Genomic DNA, 21,621 nt, shown 5'->3' on the forward strand with positions numbered 1-21,621 from the left:
TAGAGGCAGGTGGATCTCTGTGAGTTTGAGACCAACATGGTCTAGAAAGAGAGTTCCAGGACAGCCATATATATTTTTATGTACAGTGGTGTTTTGCCTGCATGTGTGAGAGAGTTGGATCCCCTGGAACAAGAGTTATAGACAGTTGTGAGCTGCCAGGTGGGTGCTGGGTGCTCTTAACCACTGACCCATCTCTCCAGCCCCTTGTTTCTTCTTTTTTATCCTTTAAGTGAACACAAGGTATGCCAGGGATTTTGTTTTTCATCCTTTTTCCCCAGGTTACCCTGGCAGCTAGCACTACAGAACCTGGCCCATATTATACCCTCATTACCTAGTTTATGAATAAATATGGATTATATAAAATATTGGGAAATTGCTGTTCGAAACAAGTTGTTGGACTGTTTGAAGTTAATTAGAACAATTTTTGACACAATTTCTTTTGATAGTACCTTTTTTCTTAGTGTACTCCTGGTCCCCCCCCCCCCCCCCCGACACACACACACATACACACTGTGTGCTTTTAAATATTTTTTTCCTCCAACAAATTTGAGATAGTTTTCTGTCCTTTGCCTAAAGAGTTCTTGTTTAACAAAGTTGTTTGTAATTGGCCCACTGGAAACCCTTTCCTAAGCTTTCTGCCTATATCAGATGAACACTGATCTTGGTATTAGTTTTTGGTGTTGCTTTGTATATTTCTTTTTATCCTGGCCCTTAAAAGTCTGGACTTTCATGACTTGACCCATGTTCACCTTCTTACTCTCACTTCCATGGGTCTCGTAGCTCCCAGCCACCACTGAGATACTGCTTAGAAGCTCCTTGCATTGTTGGGTGTCGGCCTTGTGTTCCCATTTCTAACTCGCACAGGATGAATACAGTGCAGCTAGGATAGTGGTGATGCTCATCTCATCACAGCAGTCCAGTAGGAGGCAGAGGCAGGAAGATAGCTCCAAGTTTTCGGCCAGCCTCCATATGTATTTCAACAGTTTGGATACCTTCCAGATTTGCAGCCTGTTAAGTAGATTTGCTAGCTAGGAAACTTAACAGCCTCTGCCTCCCTGAGTGCTCAGCCATGTCTTAAGAATATCCGTATTCTTTGCCCTTCATGGCTTCACTGCAGAGCACTAGTTTTTAGCAGCCAGTGTGAAACATCTAGGAAAATCTTAACTCACTTGCAAAAATGTTTTTTTTATCATTCAATGATTGTCTAAAGTTGGGAACAATGTAACCTTGTCTCAAAGCTCATAGACCCACTGAGCACTGCCAGCATGGAGAAAAGTGAAAGAGAAAACAAACCTGCAAAAACTGCTCCCCTTCACTTCTCTCCTGCTGTCAGTCTCCTTTCTCCCTTCTTCAGGGCGTCTTTCCATCACCACAAAGCAAGGCTAGCTGAGGCAGCATCCTCTTCACTATGTACTGATGTGATGGCATCCTTTCCCTTCCTGTTTCTTTGTCTCATTCATGACTGAGAGCTTCAGAAACATGAATCTAATTCTTTAGAAATCATCACATCTACTGTGCCAAGTTGTGTTGTTCTTCTTCCTCCCCCTCCTCCTCCTTCTCCTCCTCCTCTTCTCCTCCTCCTCCTCCTCCTCCTCCTCCTCCTCCTCCTCTTCTTCTTCTTCTTCTTCTTCTTCTTCTTCTTCCTCTTCTTCTTTTGTTTTTTGAGACAGGGTTTTTTCTGTGTAACCCTGGCTGTCCTGGACTGACTTTGTAGACCAAGCTGGCCTGGACTCACAGCGATCGCCTGCCTCTGCCTTCCGAGTGCTGGGATTACAGACTGTGCCACCACGCCCGGCTAAGTTGTGGTTCTTTAGCTGATCTGAGCTTCCCTCTGCCCTGTCATCTGCTGCTTGCTGTACGGGGACTACCAGCCATACCAACAGCCCCTCCCCACAGCAGAGCTGGTCGTTCCACTCCCATCCCTGCCCTCCACTGTTACTACAGTATGTGGTATTGACCTCTTCTGTCTGTCTGCACCACTTGCCAGATTCAAAGCAGCAAAAATAGAAAGTGCCATGTGCTCTCATTTTCATCCACAGTGCTCTTGCACAGCTCCCGAGTTATAACTATTAATAAATACTTGAACTTAATTTGAAGACATGATGCTTCATGTCAGAAAAGTCAAAACCTGATAGCATAGATGAACAATTACTTAATATAAACACTGTGTAGTATATAGTGGTACCAAGTAATGTTGTTAATGGGAAGAAGTCTTGCAGTTCAGAGAATCCTCTACCTTTCTTCTTCCTGCCTATTCTTACATTTAAGTCCTTGAGAAATGCAGCAACCCCTGACTCCCAATCCAGAGAGAGGTGCTAGAGGTATGAAAATGTATGGACAGTGACAGGAAACTACAGTAGCAGATCTGAATCCCAGGTAAAGGGCAGTTTTTAGCATAAGGAGGCATTTTCTATTGTATGAAACATAGTTATTTACAACTGGTGAAGAATTTCTTACCAGATTTAAGAATTTTAAGTTTTTCAAAGATCATTAGGTAAATTTAAAATATTATTTTTGTAGCTAACTTGTTTATTTTTTATGGAAATTTCCTTTCAAGAAAGTAAGAGCTGAGTGGTGGTGGTTCATGCCTTTAATCCCAGTACTTGGGAGGCAGAGGCAGGCAAATTGAGGCCAACCTGGTTTACATTGCTAGTCCAGGACAGCCAGGGATACACAGAGAAACCCCGTCTCAAACAACTAAACTAAACTAAAATTAAAATAACAACAACAACAACAAAACAAAAACAAAAAAGAAAGGTATATGTAAATTGAATTTCTTATTTTGTTTTTATATCTTAGAACTTTACCTGAACTTACAATTTCATGGCATAGTTTATCACAGAGCCTAACCTAATGCTTTTAAACTGCCAAATATTTTTTAGGGTTTTTTTGTTTTGTTTTGTTTTGTTTTGTTTTGTTTTTAGTTTTTTGAGACAGGTTTTCTCTGTGTAGCCTTGGCTGTCATGGACTCAGTTTTTGTAGACCAGACTGGCCTCGAACTCACAGCGATCTGGCTGCCTCTGCCTCCCAAGTGCTGGGAATAAAGGCAGATGCCACCATGCCTGGCTAAACTGTCAAATTTTTAATGAATTTTTTAAAAAAGATTTATCTATTTATCACATATGCAGTGTTCTGCCTGCACATATTCCTGTACACTAGAAGAGGTCACCAGATCTCATTATAGATGGTTATGAGCCACCTTGTGGTTGCTGGAAACTGAACTCAGGACCTGGACGTGCAGCCAGTGCTTTTAACCCCTGAACCATCACTCCAGCCCTAAACTGTCAATTTTTAATCTATGAAATTATATACCCAATCTTGAAGAATTTAACATAGCTTGTTACAGCCTTATTTGTGCCTCATTTGTGTTAGTGGATTGATTTTATTTACTTATATTGGGAACACCATTTGTTTGTTTGTTTGTTTGTTTGTTTTGATACAGCCTCACTATGTACCTCTAGATGTTGTAGCACTCACTGTGTTGACCAGGTTGGCCTTGAACTCTCAGAGATCTGCCTGCCTCCTTGATCTTACTGTATATTTTTATCAACTACATGTTCATTGATCTCTGGCTATAGTATTAGCTATTAAAATAAAAAAATTATTTTATTCTTTATTATTAAAGAATAGCATGACTTTAAAATGCCTGTTACCTTCTAGGCACTGAACAATCAATATTTGTCACCTGAACATTGCTTTTCATATGAACATAGTTATATTAAAAGGTAAAAGTCTGAATTATTCCCTTAGAGCACAAGAATGTTGTTTTCTGAAGTCATGATCCTTACACTAGTGTTTTATTAACTTCATAGAACTGCTGAGTGTTAAATAACTTCTGTAAGTCAGGCATGGTGTGTGTCTACACTCTCAGCACAGGGGAGGTGTGGGCAGAAGGACGAGGAGCTCAGGGCATCCTCACCTACAGAGCTGAGCGCGGCCTGCCCTGCTAGCGACCCTGCCTCAAGACAAAAACAGAAAAACTGTACATATTTATAGATAATCTACCAAAAGATATTTCATTTTTATAACACGTGTGTATGTGTATATGCATGCGTGCCAGGGCATGTGTGTGAAGATGAGAAGATAATTTGTGGGAATCAGTTCTTTTTTTCCATCATGTGGGACCCAGGGATTGAACTCAGGTTGTCAAGCATAGTGGTAGTGCCCCTACCCACTCAGCCAACTTGTCGGCCCAAGGATATTTTATTTTAATCCATAATAATATTATAGGAAAATAGTATTTCCCTATAATATTACTTATATACTCAATATATTGATTTATATAATCAATAAATAGCAACACTTTAAATAAGTGGTGTTTGGAAATTTATTTTTTACAGAAACTCTTTCTCTCTCTCTCTCTGTCTCTCTCTGTCTCTCTCTCTCTCTCTCTCTGTCTCTCTCTCACACACACACACACACACACACACACACACACACACTTGGGCAAGTCCAACTAAGTAATTATGTGTCTACTAAAACCAATTCTTTTTGTTTGACTTTGAAGCAGAGGTAAGGAGTGTCCAGCCTTTTGACATCGTTACACTATGTTTTTTATAAATGCTTTAAAAGGTTACAGTAGCAAATACAGACCAAGGAAAGCAGAGAAAAGCAGGCTAGGGGGAGACAAATGGGTCATGGGGTCTGATCCAAAATATAATTTATATGATTTGCTCGAATAGATTTCAGATTAATAAAAACAAGTCTTATCTAAACAAAAAACCATTGCCACTTTATATTCATTCAACGATAATATTTTATATAAAAATCCTTGGCATTATTATGCTTATCTCCCAATATAGTTGTATGGGCCATATGACGTTTTTGGTTTTCCCCAGATAAAGTCAAATGAAATAAAAAACAGTCCATTTGCTCTGTTCTGGAATCTTTTCCTCTGACTCTTGTTAGTCTTTGGTCATACTCAAAGCAGGGCCAGAGTGGACAGTAGACGGAGGGTGGAGACTGGCTGATGGGTGCAGCAGGTCTTTGTTATCAGCTTGTCAGTTAAGGGCTAGGGATGAACTCAGCCGTGGAGTTCCTAGCATTTGGGAGGCCTAGAGTTTGAGCCCCCAAATTGCAATAACTCCAAAGCATTGAGACAGCAGGGGTTCTCCTTAACAAAGGTAACATCATGTCTCCTTCTGTTCCCTGTGCTTGCCTTTATAGCCTGAGGAAGAACTGGACCCTGAAGAGAGGGACAACTTCCTCCAACAGCTCTATAAGTTTATGGAAGACAGAGGTATGCCTTTTTATGGCTTGCCACTTGGGGTATGTGCGTTATTTCCGCCATGTTAGGAGGGTCTTGTTTCCAATGAAAGCTGCTTATACCTGATGGCAGTTAAATGTTTGGAATACATAGAAAATCAGTATTTATATCATTAAATTTGGTCTCCCTTGTATTTATAAAAAGATTAAAATAGTCAGAAATAAAAAGTGACCAATCATAATGTTACTCTGTATAGTAATTTATTACAATGGTAAAATGCTGTGCTTGAGGCGAATGAACTCACCAGCTCCTTGGCTCCTCTGGCTGAAGATAACAGATATCAATCTCCTTCTGAGTGGGATAGGATTTCCAGTAGAGGTGAAAGAAATAGAACCATTACAAATCACCACTCTGGCAGTTTTTAGTCCTAGAAAGTCCGCGGGTAGTTTGACTCTAGACATCCTGTGGCTTGAAAGGCCCTGCAGAGAGCCGCGTGCAGCTTTCCGCGTTGTGCTAAGTGGCAAGGGAGACACTGCAGCCTTTCTGCTTCATTTGCTCGCGCTGCAGAGAAATTTTAATTTAATGTTAGCCACTTCACTGGCATAAAGGCAACTTGATTGATAGTAGAAGTGTCAGCTCCTAAAATTCAGGGAGCCGCTTTTGGGTCTAGGCGCCAAGATGACCGAAAAAAGGAGAAACAACAGCTGTGCCAAAAAGGGTCGTGCAGCCAATTGGCTGCACGAACTGTGCCCGAAGCGTGCCCAAGGACAAGGCCTTTAAGAAGTTCGTCATCCGGAACATTATAGAGGCCGCCGCTGTCAGGGACATCCCCTAAGCCAGTGTCTTTAATGCTAATGTGCTTCCCCAGCTCCACGTCAAGCTGATAGCAAGGTGGTCAGGAACCGATCTCTGAGGCCCGGAAGGACCGGACACCCCCACCATGGTTTAGACCTGCTGGTGCTGCACCACGACCTCCACCAAAGGCCATGTAAAGACAGGACAGAAGAAAAACTACTTCAGACAAATAAAATGGGAGTTATACTTAAAAAAAAAAAAATTCAGGGAGCCCACCAAACTGCATAGAGAGCACAGAGAGGATTTGTGTCTATATGATCCTAGGACCTTCAAGTATATACCTGTAGTAAAAAAAATTTTCTTGATTTAGAAGTCAATATCTTTACTTTCAAATCAGTAGTTTTCATTTGGCTGAACACTTTATTTTTCCCTTCTGACATTATAAAAGGTACTCCAATCAACAAGCCACCTGTTTTGGGCTATAAAGATCTCAACCTCTTCAAACTCTTCAGATTGGTGTATCACCAGGGGGGATGTGACAATGTAAGTGTATCACCAGGGGGGACGTGACAATCTAAGTGTAGCATTGTTTGTGGGGTGAGAAGGTGAGAAGTTCGATTATTTGATGTTGCATTGACTACATTTTCTTAAAAGCACACAGAATGCTGGTGCAATGATTATTCCCTTTGACAGTTGTTAACGAAAGTCTTCATTTCTAGATTGATAGTGGCGCTGTATGGAAGCAAATTTATATGGACCTTGGCATTCCGATTTTGAATTCAGCTGCTTCTTACAATGTAAAAACTGCCTATAGAAAGTAAGTAGTCCAGCCTCATTAAAGAGTGAATATTAGCAAGTAAAGCTGTTGAGGGAAAGGGTGTACTGTGTGACACACCACAGCTTCCATGGCAAGATTTTTTTTTTGTCTGGGAGGTTTTTGTTTTTGTCTTTTTGGTTTTTGTTTTGTTTTGTTTTGTTTTTTTATGGGGAGGTTGCAAGGGCAGAGACTAGATACGAAGGGATGGAGACATGAGTGGGATTGGGCACATGATGTGTAATTTACAAAGAATCAATACAGAGTTTAAAAGAATAAACTTTAGCTGGGCATGGTAGTGCACCCCTTTAGTCCCAGCACTCGGGAGGCAGAAGCAGGTCGATCTCTGAGTTTGAGGCTAGCCTAGTCTACACAGTGAGTTCCAGGACAACTGGGCTACACAGAGAATCCCTGTCTTGAAACCCATACACAACAAATAAACTAATAAATGATAAATAAGCAAGCAAGCAAGCATTTGCAGGGAACAGCATTAACACTCCAAATGAGAGGCATAAATGTTACAAATTAAGCTAGTAGCTCCATGTGTCTGAAAGGTATGCAGATTACTCCACTCCCCGTGCCATGCTGACCCCTCTTTAATGTCAGGGACGCAGGAGCGCACGTCATCTGCAGCGCCAGCTCATAGGCTATAGTTGTAGTTATATACATGTTCTAGAGCAGTGGCTCTCAACCATCCTCACACTGTAACCCTTTAGTACAGCTCCTCGTGTTATGGTGACCCCCAACCATGAAATTATTTTCCTTGTTACTTCATAACTGTAATTTTTCTACTGTTATGAATCCTAATGTACATATCTGATATGCAACCCTGTGATAGGGTCATTTGGCCCCCAAAGGGGTTGCAACCCACAGGTTGAGAACTGCTAGTCTAGAGCAGTGTTCTGGGGATAGTTTTTCTGAATTGTCAGAGTCTCAGGTTCTCAGTACAGATCTTAGTTGATGGTATTTCTGTCTGACTGTATCAAAGGCGTGCAGATTACTAACATACAAAGAATACTTCTTTTTTTTTGTTTGCTTTTGGGTTTTGTTTTTGTTTTTGTTTTCTGAGACAGTGTTTCTCTGTGTAATAGCCTTGGCTGTCCTGGACTCGCTTTGTAGACCTGGCTGGCCTTGAACTCACAGCGATCCGCCTGCCTCTGATTAAAGGTGTGCACCATCATACCTGGCCCACAGAATACTTTTACATGCCTTTTTTCTTTTTTTAAACTTACTATCTTATTACCTAATAGTCAAGTTAAATGCAGAGACCAAGATTTCTGAAGCTGAAACGTTGTGTGTTTAGGTATCTCTATGGTTTTGAGGAGTACTGCCGCTCTGCAAATATTCAGTTCAGAACTATACACCACCATGAACCAAAAGTAAAAGTGGAAAAAAAAGACTTTGAAGAATCAATGGAAGAGGCTCCAAAAGTGGACCAGGAAATGCCGTTAATGGACGTGAAGAGCGAGCCTGAGGAGAACACTGATTCAAACAGTGAAAGTGACAGAGAAGACGTGGAACTGAAGTCTCCAAGAGTGAGTGTTTAGTAGTTTTATCTGCTTTAAGCATTAGTTTAAACATTTTATTGTGGATATTTTAATATATATATGCTAAAATTTGTGCAGAAAACCTAGTTTATTTTCCAGTACTTTATGTTTCTCTATGGGCAGTGCATATTACTCCTTTTACTTGCAGACTCCTCCTCACCAGGCGTGATGACTCATATCTATAATCACAGCACACAGAAGCCCAAGGCAAGAGGCTTGTCATGGGTTCAACCTGGGCTGCACACTGTGGTCCAGGCCAGCCTGAGCCACGACATGGAACCCTGTCCTAAGAAACCAAACCAGACAGATAAAAACAACACACACACACACCCCACCCTACATAAATGCACTCATCTTTTCTCTGTTATAGCCTGTTCAGGTCTTTGTTGTCTGGCTCAGTCCCATGTACTCAGGTATCTTGCTAAAATGTCACCTCAGTGAAACCTGCACAGGTTGCTGTACTAACAGTTGCTCCTTCCTCCTTTCTCACTCCTCTTACCTGAAATTGTCTGAATTGCACGGCCTGAATTAATTTGATCTCCTTTCCTCCCTCTGTACTCAAGTTGCATTCCATGAAGGCAAGGATGGGGTTGAAGAAAGAAGCACACAGCACATAGAGAGTGCTCATTAAGTAGTTGAATGAATTGCCTCTTGGTAATTCCTGTGCTTCCTGTAGACCTATGTGCACACTGCACTGCTTTATTTGTGCATAAATTGATTTCTCTTTTCCCATGCACTGTGTTCCTCTCTATTGATTAAAGTTTTATGAAGGATTATCATTCATTATTCTGATCCATGCCCAGTGGCATGATTTATCATTTAATGGATTGCTACACTGTCAAAGAAATCAATTCTTTTTAGTTTTTGAGACAAAGTCTCTAGTATGTACCATTGTTGGCCCCAAACTCACAGACTTCTGCTTCCCAGTGCTGGGATTAAAGGCGTGCACCGCCATGCCTGGCTCTGAGTTCCTAATGTATCCTACTTGTTGGTGAAGCCATATTTAACAGGAGGGAAAGTGAAGTTACCTTTGCTCTAGTTGTTCAGAAATCCTGTGGTTGGTTGTTTTGTTTTTCCTCTTTTTAAAAAGATTTGTTTATTTTTATTTTATGTGTATCAGTGTTTGCCTGCATGTATGTCTATGCAACATATGCAGACCTGGAGCCCACAGAGGCCAGGAAAGGACACCAGATCCCCTGGAATTAGAGTTACATATGGTTTTAAGCTGTCTTGTGGGTGCTAAGAATTGAACTCCAATCTTTTACCAAAGCATTAAGTGCTCTTAACCACTAAGCCTTCTCTCCAGTCTCCAGAAATCCTGTTTTTGTTGTTGTTTTGTTTTTTAGTGATTTATTTATTTTATGAGCACTGGTGTTTTGCCCGTATGTATATCTGTGTGAGGGTGCTTAGTGCCCTGGAGCTGGTGTATTGGACAGTTGGAAGCTGTCATGTGGATGCTGGGAATTGAACCCCGGTTCTCTGGAAGAGCAGACCGTGATCCTAACCACCAAGCTTCCTTTAAAGCTGACCATTCTGTCATCTAATAAGTGAAATCTTTTAATGAATTTCATGAAATGTGTAAATTAAAGTTTTTTATTTTAAAGTGCTGTTATTTTATTTTTAGAGAGGTAATCATGTAGCCCAGGCTAGCCTCAGCTCACTATATAGATGTAGATAAATTTGAACTTTAGATCCTCCAGTCTCCATTTTCCACGTGTTGGGATTACAGGGTTGAACTATACCATGCCTTGTTGAACTGTTAGGTTTTGCTTTGGGGTGTGTGTGTGTGTGTGTGTGTGTGTGTGTGTGTGTGTGTGTGTCTGTCTGTCTGTCTGTCTGTCTGTCTGTGTGTGTGTGCGTGTGCATGCGCACATGGAATGCTATCTTTTCTGGAAATTTGAGATCATAAGTCAAATTTGGAGAAAGTGGTCTGCACTAGGGGAAAAAGAATTTCCTTATGTATTATGTGTCTGGAGTTCATAGTAGTATTGGAAAAAATTAAGAGATTTATATTGATTATTCGTTTACTTCCAAAAGGAAGGGAATAGTACATACTATGGTGTTCAGATTCTTCTCTGAAGCATGAAGCAGCATAGTCGCTGCCATGAGGCTTCAGGGAAAGCTGTAAAGGTGTCTTTCTCTCTTTGTAGTAGTAGCTCCCTTAAAGCTTTTAATCTCTCTACTAGGGACGAAGGAAAACTGTTCGAGATGCAAATTCTATTAAAAAGGAAATAGAAGAAGAGAAAATAGAAGAGCAATTCATCAAAGACGATACAGAAAATAAGGATGTCATCGATGACTATGAGACAGCAGAGAAAAAAGAAAACGAGCTGCTACTCGGGAGGAAAAACACACCAAAGCACAAAGAAAAGAAAATTAAAAAGCCAGAGGATTCTGAGAAAGAATCAGATGAAGAGGAAGACAGAAGCCAAGAGAGGTACATTGTCTTATGTCTGTTCCCCAGAGCGCCTGGCTGGGGTCCAGCCGTACTTGTTCCTGCTTAGAGATTCAGGTGTGAGGGGATGTCTTCTTATTGGGACTTCCGTTCCTCTTGTCTAATGAAGGTGAGACACATTGTGAAGATGATGTGTATCCCCTTTCGGAGTTGGAGAATATACTGGTCGCACCATTTTAATAGCACTTGTGCCCTAAACAGTGGCCTCAAAGAAGGCTGCGCCACCCAGTCAAAAGAAAGGTCCTGCAGTTGACAGCAGGGAAGGGAGCTGGAGAAAAATGGAGGAAGTGGACAAGAGGAAACAGCGACAGCAAAATTTCCATTTTAAAAAAGGTACAATGTGGGAAAGCTAACAAACACATGGGTGCACAGTACTAGCAGATGTTTCTGTGTGTTAGCTTTACTTAAGACATTTTCCTTTTTCAAGTTATTGTATTAGAGTAAGTGGCATGCACCCCTGACTCAAGCTTGGAAAATACATTCTTGCCCCACATCTCATCAATAAATTCAAGCTTTTTAATGTTCATTCTATTTGCTGTTGAATGAATATTGTATTTTTCCCCCCATGTATTAGGCTTGCATGGATTGAAGTGACTTAAAAATAGCCCAAAAGTCAGACAGTTGAGCTAGATCAAGGTAATGTCACACCATGCTATGTAGTGGGCCATTCTTTACATGTGATCAAATGAATTTACTAATTTTTAGGTATTACTAAAAAACAGGTTTTAAAACAACAGCATAACACACTTAACTTAAAAATAGAAGCTTTTCTTCAGTTATTTTTTTAGTTATTTTATCTTGCAATGCTACATTTTCTAGAAGTTCGAGATCATAAGTCAGATTTGGAGAAAGTAGTCGGCTGTCTCTGAATGGTAGCTGACACTATTTGCAAATAAACCATTGGGAGAATTAGTAGTTAGAAAAGTAGTAACTTGTGAAATAGCAGAAGTATTAAATGCTTGTTGAAAAGATATGCTGTTGCAGTTTTCTGTGAAATAGTTTAATTTTAAAAAGCTGCAGTGAAGTATAATTAGCATTTTAAAAGCAGGAAATAATTTAGAATTGAGAATAATAAGTACAGGATTTTAAATATTTAAAACAATAAATTGAGCAAAGGTGAGCACTTTAAAAGTAGGTTCTAATTATAATAAGTCTGTAAATAAATATATAGCGAAAATATTTCGTACTTGATACATAAATGGAGCAAATATTTTAGAGCAAAGAATTCAGTCTTCAGTATGAAGGATAATGTTCTATTTTATTAAATAAAAGCTGAGTGTGCAAATAACAGACAGCACATAGTCTCAATCCGTATCAAGAGTCATTGAGATTTTTATTTTAAGTAGATTTTCTCAGTGTTTTTGAAATGATTTTTCTTTCTTTTCTTTCTTTCTTTCTTTCTTTCTTTCTTTCTTTTCTTTCTTTTTCTTTCTTCTTTCTTTCTTTTTCGTCTTTCTCTTTCTTTCTTTCTTTTTTTTTAAGATTTATTTATTATATATACAATGCTTTGCCTGCATTACACCTGCAGGCTGGAAGAGGGCACCAGATCTCATTATAGATGGCTGTGGGTCACCATGTGGTTGCTGGGAACTGAACTCGGGACCTTTGGAAGAGCAGTCAGTGCTCTTAACCTCTGAGCCACCTCTCCAGCCCCTGAAATGATTTCTTAAGGAGATTTGTGAGAAGTATCCCTGGAGAGCAAATATTCCCAAAGCAATGAGCTATCAAAGCTTCAGTCATGGGCCCTGGGGCCACTGACACGATGCCCTGTGTGGACCGTGGACCTTAAAAAGACGTCCTGAAGCTTTTGAAACTCGTAGAGCGCCTCCATTGTCGCTGTTGAGGCTGATAGATGCCACACTCACTGCATGGTCACAGTTTTTAAAAGTGGTGGACTTCTCATATGATTCCCTTCACGTTTAATCAGCGAAGCAACGAAAGGCTGCTGGGAGAGAGTTACAGGTAGAAATCAACACATAGCTCAGAAGCTCTGTTCTACCCTCACTCTCCTGTAATTTCAGATAGTAGCCTCATGTTTAAAACAGAACCGAGCTTAAGAGACAGGGCGCCTTTGTTCACTACTTTACCCACCAAAAAGTTTGTCATGCTAAAAACATGTGAGAAGGCAGTGGTGCTAAAGCAGATTTAAGAGAATTGGTTGCAAAAATTTACAAGTAGCTTTAGAAAATTCTCAAAAGTCAGGTGGCACATGAGTGAATCCCAAAGGCCATTCCAGGGCATGTGGTTTTTAGTCTTTCTTTTTTTCTTTTTTTCTTTTTTGGTTTAAAAGTGATTTATTGACTCTGTATCATCATTGGCTGTGATTATTGATTGGCCTTCAACAAGTGTGGTTTCCCCTCTGTACAGTGCACCTTTACATAATCAGTTCCTTAGTAAGTAGTCCATGAAGTCTTCTCCTTCTCCTCCTTCTTCTCCTCCTCCTCCACTGACATGTCACTACGGTAAACGTAGGTTGTAAAGACGACATGCTGGAGCTCTTAGCGCTGACTGCTCTGTTCCCCGCTAAGCTGTTAGTAGCTTTTCTCAATGCTGTAATTCACTGCAGGGAAGAAACAGAAAGCAAATGTGACTCGGAAGGGGAGGAAGACGAGGACAACTCAGAGCCCTGCGTGACAGGAACCAAAGTGAAAGTGAAGTATGGACGAGGAAAAACTCAGAAAATTTATGAAGCCAGCATTAAAAGCACCGAGATGGATGACGGGGAGGTTTTATACTTGGTGCATTATTATGGATGGAACGTCAGGTAAGAAGTAAAGCACATTCTTTTCAGTGGCTAAAAAAGAGCAGTGTTGCTGGGCGTGGTGGTGCACGCCTTTACTCCCAGCACTTGGGAGACAGGAGCAGGTAGATCTTCATGAGTTCAAGGCCAGTCTGGTCTACAGAGTGAGTCCAGGACTGCCAGCCGGATATCGAAAAACAGAACAAAAACAAACAAACAAACAAACAAACAAACAAAGCAGTGCTGTGGGGAACCCGTGTGTGTGTGTGTGTGTGTGTGTGTGTGTGTGTGTGTGTGTGTGTGTGTGTGTGTGTGTGTGTGAACTGTCAGTGCCTCACACCAGAGACCAGCAGGGTCTGCCATTGGAACAAGTTTATTACTCTTTTACAGGAAGACAGAACACAAGAGGGAGAGCCGTGGGCCCTCACTGCCAGGGTGATGGCTGAGACTGAGGAAGCTCAGGGCTTCACCTCAGGAAATAGGGATAGTGCAGGGCCCTGACGACCTGCGGGGGAGTCAGGAGTGGGGCCACGTCTCCAGGCCGTGTGCGTCTATTTCCTTCCTCAGAAGTCAAGCCAGTGTCAAGCACTGCGATAGCTTTGGGTTGGCTAAGTAATCACAATCTGTGTGTATGACTTAAATTTGAGCTTCTGCTATGTAGGAGGTTTAAAAAAGTCTTTGTTCTGCACTGACAGTCAGGAAGGTGATTAATTCTGTGAGGTTTTCTTGGTAATTCTTACCTATGCCAGAAGGCTAGATGAAAGTTAATTCTCCAGTTGGTAAAGAAGCAGAAGGCAGTCGTTAGCCAGGGAAAAGGACATTTTTGCCATTTTTGTGGTTTGCACAGTGTTCCCTGGTTTTTGTTGTTGTTGTTGTTGTTTTTAATGGGTTTAGACATGGTTAGGGAGTTGTCTTGTTTCTGTTTTGATCCTCCATGGGCATGGAGCAGACTTGTAATGTTTCAGTTCTGTGAAATTGGTCACCGTCAAGGGAAGACAACTCAGTCTGGCCGTGAGAGTCAGAGCAGCTTAGAGCCACACTGAGGCCCATCATTCTGAGTTCGTCTTTAATGTGTGTGTAAAGCTGTTGCTGCTCTGGGGTGACGTGAAGCCATATTGTGCCGCCTTTTCTGCATTCTAGACATGTGCCCTGTTATGACTCAGTTCCCTCATCTCCAGATTGGCAGCTTTGAGTTCTTTATAATTGAGTCATAGACTCATAATCCCCATGTTAACTTGCATGCAAAGTGCATGGAGCAATGGCTAACATGTAGTAAGTGCTGTGTGTTAGCATAGAGCGATGGCAGCACGCACACAGTAAGTGCTATGTGTTGGCATAGAGAGATGGCTGGCACACAGTCAGTGCTGTGTGTTAGCATAGAGGGATGGCAGCACACAGTCAGTGCTGTGTGTTGGCATAGAGGGATGGCAGCACACAGTCAGTGCTGTGTGTTAGCATAAGTAATAACAGCACACAGTCAGTGCTGTGTTAGCATAAGTGATAACAGCACACAGTCAGTGCTGTGTTAGCATGAGTGATAACAGCACACAGTGCTGTGTGTTAGCATAGAGCGAGGGCAGCACACAGTCAATGCTGTGTGTTAGTATACCGCAATGCAGCACGCAGTCAGTGCTTTGTGTTAGGTGTCAGCACTATTTTTAGTTTTTCGAGACAGGGTCTCTCTGTGTTAGCCTTGGCTGTCTTGGACTCGCTCTGTAGACTAGCTGGCCTCTGCCTCCTGAGTGCTGGGATTAAAGGCGTGTGCCACCACGCCCGCCCTTGCCAGCACTACTTTACAGGGTTGTAGTACACAGCAGAATCTGTATCCTGATCAGGCTGCAGCATGTGTGTCCACTCTCCCACTTCAGGCTCACGTCTGTTCCCAGCCATCTACTCTGTCTGTGTGTATCCGTGTTCCTGGAATTTCCTTTTCCTGTCATCGCGCTCATTAGTTACCTCTGGTTACTCATGACTTTTTGTTGTCCATACATCTTCCTAAAAGCCAGTGTAATTCTGCCTTACAAAGAGCCCATATAGTTTCTAGATAATTTAGTCCTCTTGCTAAATGGGAGCATCTAAAATGCATGCGTGAGAGGAGCCCTGCTGTGGCTGCTAATACCTGCCTGACTTACCACTCAGACCAGCTAGCGCGGACCACGCTGTGTTCCTCCAGAGAGGCCTGTTCTTTGTTTGCTTTGAAGTGTCCTGGGAAATTCAGGCGTAACATATTTTCTTCTTCATAGCCCTAGATCCAGTATGTGTCTTTCTTATGCACTTGCCAGACTATACTTAACTATATAGTATATATGTTTTATATTAGACATGAAAGCAAGGTCTTGTTTATCTATTCTCTGCATATTCTATATACCTGGTATATATTTATAATATTAATAATGTTTATAAATAAGGTATTAATAGCGATCTCTGTTCCAAAGGTTCAGCTGTTGGGTAAGGAGCTGTAGTATCAGCATCGGGGTTCAGGGCAGCTGAGGCCTGCATATACTTGAGCCATGTGCCTTCCATGTCTCCAGGGCAACCAGCTTACAGCGTTATTAACTACTATAGATATCTCTGCATGTGCACAATGCAAGAAGTATTTTTTAGTTCTGGATAGTTCAATCTACTTGTCCATTACTAGTAACAGGAAGGATTGTGTTGAAATCCAGATGTTGACAATGTTTTTCAGAAAGGTGCAGGAAAGATGAGTCTTCAGCTTGGGCTAAAGAAAACAAATGTAGATAAAATTAAATTAAATATAAATACCTCTAAATAACTTCAGTGACATATTTTATAATAAAGTTTTATTAGGAATAATAGATGCTAGAGTTCTGGGGAGGACAGAAAAAGAGGACTTAATAAATGATTGGGAGCTTGCAAATTGGTATCTTTTTATTATCAGTAGAATGAATTCTAGTATAAAATCTGCCTATAAGTTCATATTGTGAGAACTGAAAAATGAAACAGTTCAAATAGTTTAAAGTCAGGAGTTTTGCTTACCCCCCCCAGCCTGCTCGCTGAACCTCTTTGTTTGGTTTGGTTTTGGTTTTTTGATACGGGGTTTCTTTGTGTAGCCCTGGTTATCCTGGAACTTTCTTGTAGACCAGGCTGGCCTCGAATTCACAGAGGTCCACCTGTCTCTGCCTCCCAAGTACATAGTGGCTACACTGAATACCCAGGACAGCTGCTAGCATCCCTTACCAATAGGCAATTTCTATTCTCTTTACTCTTTGACAACACTAGAAACAGACTTTTTTATTTCATTGCTTGAGCATGCAGGGTACAGGGGTGTGTGTGTGTGTGTGTGTGTGTGTGTGTGTGCGTGTGTGTGTAGAATATCATTGTGAAAGCTAAACTTTTTTCTTTAAGATATGATGAATGGGTAAAGGCTGACAGGATAATCTGGCCCTTGGACAAAGGTGGACCAAAGAAAAAACAAAAGAAGAAAGTTAAGGTATGTTCATGCATTCATATCTCTTATAATAGGTACAGGAATTATTCAAGTTGTATCTTTTTCTGTGAGATACTGTGTTTTAGTAGTTTTACCTTCATAGCAAAAATAAGAAGGTACAGGAATTTCCGATATGCCCTTTGCCCTGTGTGGGTATGGTGTTTGCACTGTTAGCCCCTCACCCTTACCAGAGAGTTATAGTGGTAAAAGCAGCCACAGTTTACCTTGTGTGGTGTGTACATCAGAGGGTAAGACATCTCTGGGTCTTTGTGCCTTCAGTAGAGCTGGACAGATGAATAACACTGCTATCCATCATTAAAACTACACAGAGGACCCATCACTGTGGAAATCCAGTTCTCCCTTTTACTACCATCTCCACAGTGTCAAACCTGTCTGCTGGACCACTGTACACCTTCTCACTTCTTTCATCCATGGTCCCTGCTGTAGAGGTCTGCCTAGTGTTTCATGTGTTTTTTGATGCTTTTTTGTTCCCTTAGCAGGCAATGAGGAAACAGGGGGAGTGATTGTAGTCATATGAATAGATTAGATAACTGTTGTACATTTTTCTATAAGCACATATTAGGATTTGACATTTAATTAACCAGCCTTTTGTTTTGGAGTTAATAAGATTTTCTTGGAGAAATAGAATGTCCATTTTTGAAAGGCCCTCACCCTTCTCATGCGTTTTGTTGTTGCTACCTAGAATAAAGAAGATAGTGAAAAGGACGAAAAGAGGGACGAAGAGAGGCAGAAGTCCAAACGGGGAAGACCTCCTTTAAAATCTGCCTTTTCGTCAAATATGCCATACAGTTTATCTAAGACGTCAAACAGTGAAGGAAAATCAGGTACCAGAAATGCCCATGGCAGCGGGACAGGCAGCCACTCTGTCCAGTGGGACCGGAGGGCTCCATTTCAAGGGCTGTTGACTTAAAACATTACAAATTCACATGCATCTCCATCACGTCACAGTGGGGACACATTCTAGGAAGGGCCTCAGCATTGTACAAGTGTGATAGAGGGTGCTTACCAAACTCAGGGGCCACAGTGTCCCTAGGTGACAAGAGCTGACAGTAGGACCACAATTATATACAGTCATCATTGACCAAACTGTAACTATGTGGCTCTGACAAGAAATATAGCTGTGTGGCCCCAGGATGGCCACTTTGTGAGAATCATAGCATCTTATCTCAACTTCTAGCCTAACATGATTAAACCACAAAATTAATTTGGCAGCTAATACTTTGTTGTATATTTTAATTTAAGCTCTAGTGATATTAACCAGGATACCATCTGTCATAAGGATTTTAGGTACAGCTGGCTTAATTTAGGGAAAATAGACAGTCATGAACCTTAGTGTGTGCTGTGCTCTGCTTCAAATCGCGTGACACTCCTGTCTGCTCGGTACCTCAAGCCTGCCCCCAGAGCTGAGGCTTGTTGAGAGCACAAGCTAATGGGTATAGGAGTGCTTTGTCCTGAGCATAGGTCAGCGTATTTTACTCTGCTTTAACCTTCCCTTCACTTTCTATCTTCATTATTTTTTTCTATGTAATTTAAGAGATTTTAAATGGTGGTATTATAAAATTACCCTCCTTAAAAGAGGAAAACTACTAAAGAACAGGTTTACCATTGGCTGCAGTGTAGGCCATAAAAGATTGTCTTTCCTCCTTTGTGCCACCTGCTTGTTGCAGGTTCCCATCATATATAAATGCAGGGTTTCTTGCTCGTGGGTGCTGTTTCACAGGAGGCATGTCCTGGTGCAGTGTACGGCCTATACAACCAGCCCCACCAGGGCCATACAACTGCATAGCTGAAGAATATTTGAATATGAGAAAATAGAATTCTACATTCTATTTTTACTAAAGCCACAAAAGGATTATATACCTTCTTACACAGTTATTTTAGGGGTCTGAGGAGATGGTTGACCTATAATAGCAGTTGCTGTTCTTGCCAAAGACTGGGGTTCAGTTTGGGCACCCACATGGCACTCATAAGGTCTGTAACTCCAACTTCAGGGTATCTGGTGTCCTCTTGGCCTCCATGGGCCGCAGGCATGAACATAGTATACTACATACATGCAAATACTCCTGCTCATAAAATAAAAATAAATCCTATAAAAAGAAAAACCAACAAGGAGAAAATATAAAACTTTGCCAAGTATAGTGGGTTGGCCTGCCTTTAATCCCAGTACTTGGGAGGCAGACACAGGGAGATGTCTGTGGGTTTAAGAAATGCCTAGACTCTACTGAGGCGTGCCAGGCTACACAGAAAACCTAACCCGTCGTTTAAAAAAGTGAACACATGGGACTGGAGAGTTGGCTCAGTGGTTAAGAGCACTGTCTGCTCTTCCAAAGGTCCTGGGTTCAATTCCCAACACCCACATGGCAGCTCACAATTGTCTGTAACTCCAAGATCTGACACCCTCACACCAATGCACATAAATTAAAATTAAATAAAAATATTTTTTAAAATAATAAAAATTTTAAAAATTAAAATTAAAAAAGTGAACACAGCTGGGCATGGTAACATAGGCCTTTAATCTCAGCACTTGAGGCAGAGGTAGGTGGATCTCTGAATTCAATGCCAGCCTGATCTACAAAGAAAGTCTAGGACAGCTAGGGCTCTTATACAGAGAAACCCTATCTCAAAAAATCTAAAACAATAAAAAAAATGTGAACACATTCAGCGTTTGCCTTTTTAAAATTCTCTAGGGAAGATATAAGCAATGTAAGTATGTAATTTTTTATATTGTATAGTTTTATAGTCTTAGAATACTAGCTTAGTATTTGAAAAATTCTCCGACATAAAGTGAATAATTTGCCTTGCAAGCAGGTGTCTTGCCTGTGCTTTGTGTGTTAATAAGAACATTTAAAGTATGGAGACTTCACACTGCTCATTTTAAACACTTCTTCTTTCCAGAATAATTTTAGGTGGAATGTTATATTTATTCCCTTAGTACAAAATAGTTAATCTTTGTATTAAGTCAGACCAAATCACTTAACATACTAGCTTTCTATCTAGTTTTGTTTTGCTTTTTGTTTGTTGGCTGGTTGGTTGGTCTTTTCAAGACAGGGTTTTTCTGTGTACCTAAGAATGTCCTGGAACTCACACTACTCCAGGCTGGCCTCGAAGTCAGAAATCCATCTCCCTCTGCTGGGATTAAAGGCATTTGCCACCACATCCTATATCTTCACATATTTTTATTTTAGTCCCTCCCCTTATATTTTAGAGCAGATGCTATGGTTTATTTTATATAAAAATTTTAAATAGAAATTCAGAAGTATATAAAGGATCTTGTTTATATTTCATAGGATTTTAACTATTACATTGGTATTTAATGTAACCATCTGCACAATGTACTGTCTTCTTGCAGACTCTTGTTCATCTGATAGTGAAACAGAAGACCCTTTGGAGAAGAGCTCGATAAGTGAAGAACTTTCTCCTGATATTAAAGAAGAATTAGAAAAAAATGAAAATTTAAACGATGACAAACTAGATGAAGAAAACCCAAAGATTGTACATATATTAAAAGAAAATGACAGGACTCAGGTGCCGCCCTTGGACCCCTTGAAGGCAGAGGTGGAAGACAGTGGTCAAATAGTACATATCTTTGGAAAGAAAGTGGAACAATTAGAGGAAGTTAAGAAACAGGTGGAAAAGTCTCCTAAAGGAAAGGGGAGGCGTAGTAAGACAAGAGACCTTTCTTTAGAAATTATAAACATTTCATCATTCGGCCAGGAAGATGCAGGCAGCGAAGCTCACGGGGACACTCATAGCCCGGAGTTTTCTTCTCTAGACTGTAAAAACTTTTCTTCTACCGAAGATGAAGTTGACCAATATGAGAAAGAAAAGAAGTTGAAACGGAAAATACTGGGACAATCATCACCAGAGAAAAAAATACGACTTGAGAATGGAATGGAAGCAACAACTGGCGTGTCCCTAGAAAGGACCAACGATGGCGCTGGACCTGAGGGCATGAAAGGCTCACACTTGGGGCAGCACTTTGAAACAGAAAATGAAGGGATGCCCTCACTGAGAGCAGAGCCAGACCAGGGCATCCAGGAAGTAGCCAGTGAACCATTGGACAGTCCAGCTGAAGAACCTATCCATACGCCACTCAAGGAAGAGGAGGATGTGATGCCTCTGATCGGGCCTGAAACCTTGGTTTGCCATGAGGTAGACTTGGATGATTTGGATGAGAAGGATAAGACCAGTATTGAGGATGTGCTAGTTGAAGGCTCGGAGTCTAACTCACTGGTTTCTGTTCCGCCTGCCCTACCTCCTGTAGCACAGCATAACTTCTCAGTAGCTTCCCCACTTACTCTCAGCCAAGACGAGTCCCGAAGTGTAAAGAGTGAGAGTGACGTAACAATTGAAGTTGATAGTATTGCCGAAGAATCGCAAGAAGGCCTCTGTGAGAGGGAACCAGCAAGCGGGTTTGAAGCCAGCGTTGCCCCTGGTACCTGTAGTATAATTGTACAAGAGAGAGAGAGCAGAGAGAAGGGTAAGGCTTTCTAGAGGGACGTTGCTAGCTATGACATGTTTACTGTCGTGGTTTTACAAGAGAGGAATGGTGTGGGCAGCTGCGTACATGGACTGGTCTGCTTCTGCTTTTGGTT

At 41.2% G+C, this 21,621-nt stretch overlaps 1 protein-coding gene and 1 pseudogene across 2 annotated transcripts in view; both read left to right on the forward strand.

Moving 5' to 3' along the window:
• Arid4a (AT-rich interaction domain 4A) overlaps nt 1–21,621 on the forward strand; it is a 112,064-nt gene that overhangs the window by 76,447 nt on the left and 13,996 nt on the right. For both annotated transcript variants that reach the window (XM_051147195.1, XM_051147194.1), the window contains 9 exons: nt 5,167–5,239; nt 6,450–6,544; nt 6,721–6,818; nt 8,119–8,350; nt 10,549–10,799; nt 13,384–13,581; nt 16,924–17,008; nt 17,709–17,850; nt 20,376–21,506. In XM_051147195.1, coding sequence (XP_051003152.1) covers nt 5,167–5,239; nt 6,450–6,544; nt 6,721–6,818; nt 8,119–8,350; nt 10,549–10,799; nt 13,384–13,581; nt 16,924–17,008; nt 17,709–17,850; nt 20,376–21,506 — 2,305 coding nt within the window. The remainder of the gene's footprint in view (nt 1–5,166; nt 5,240–6,449; nt 6,545–6,720; nt 6,819–8,118; nt 8,351–10,548; nt 10,800–13,383; nt 13,582–16,923; nt 17,009–17,708; nt 17,851–20,375; nt 21,507–21,621) is intronic.
• Nucleotides 5,885–6,249, forward strand: LOC127190242 (40S ribosomal protein S26-like; annotated as a pseudogene).

Source organism: Acomys russatus, chromosome 1 (assembly GCF_903995435.1).
Source record: "Acomys russatus chromosome 1, mAcoRus1.1, whole genome shotgun sequence".
NCBI classification, from domain to species: domain Eukaryota; kingdom Metazoa; phylum Chordata; class Mammalia; order Rodentia; family Muridae; genus Acomys; species Acomys russatus.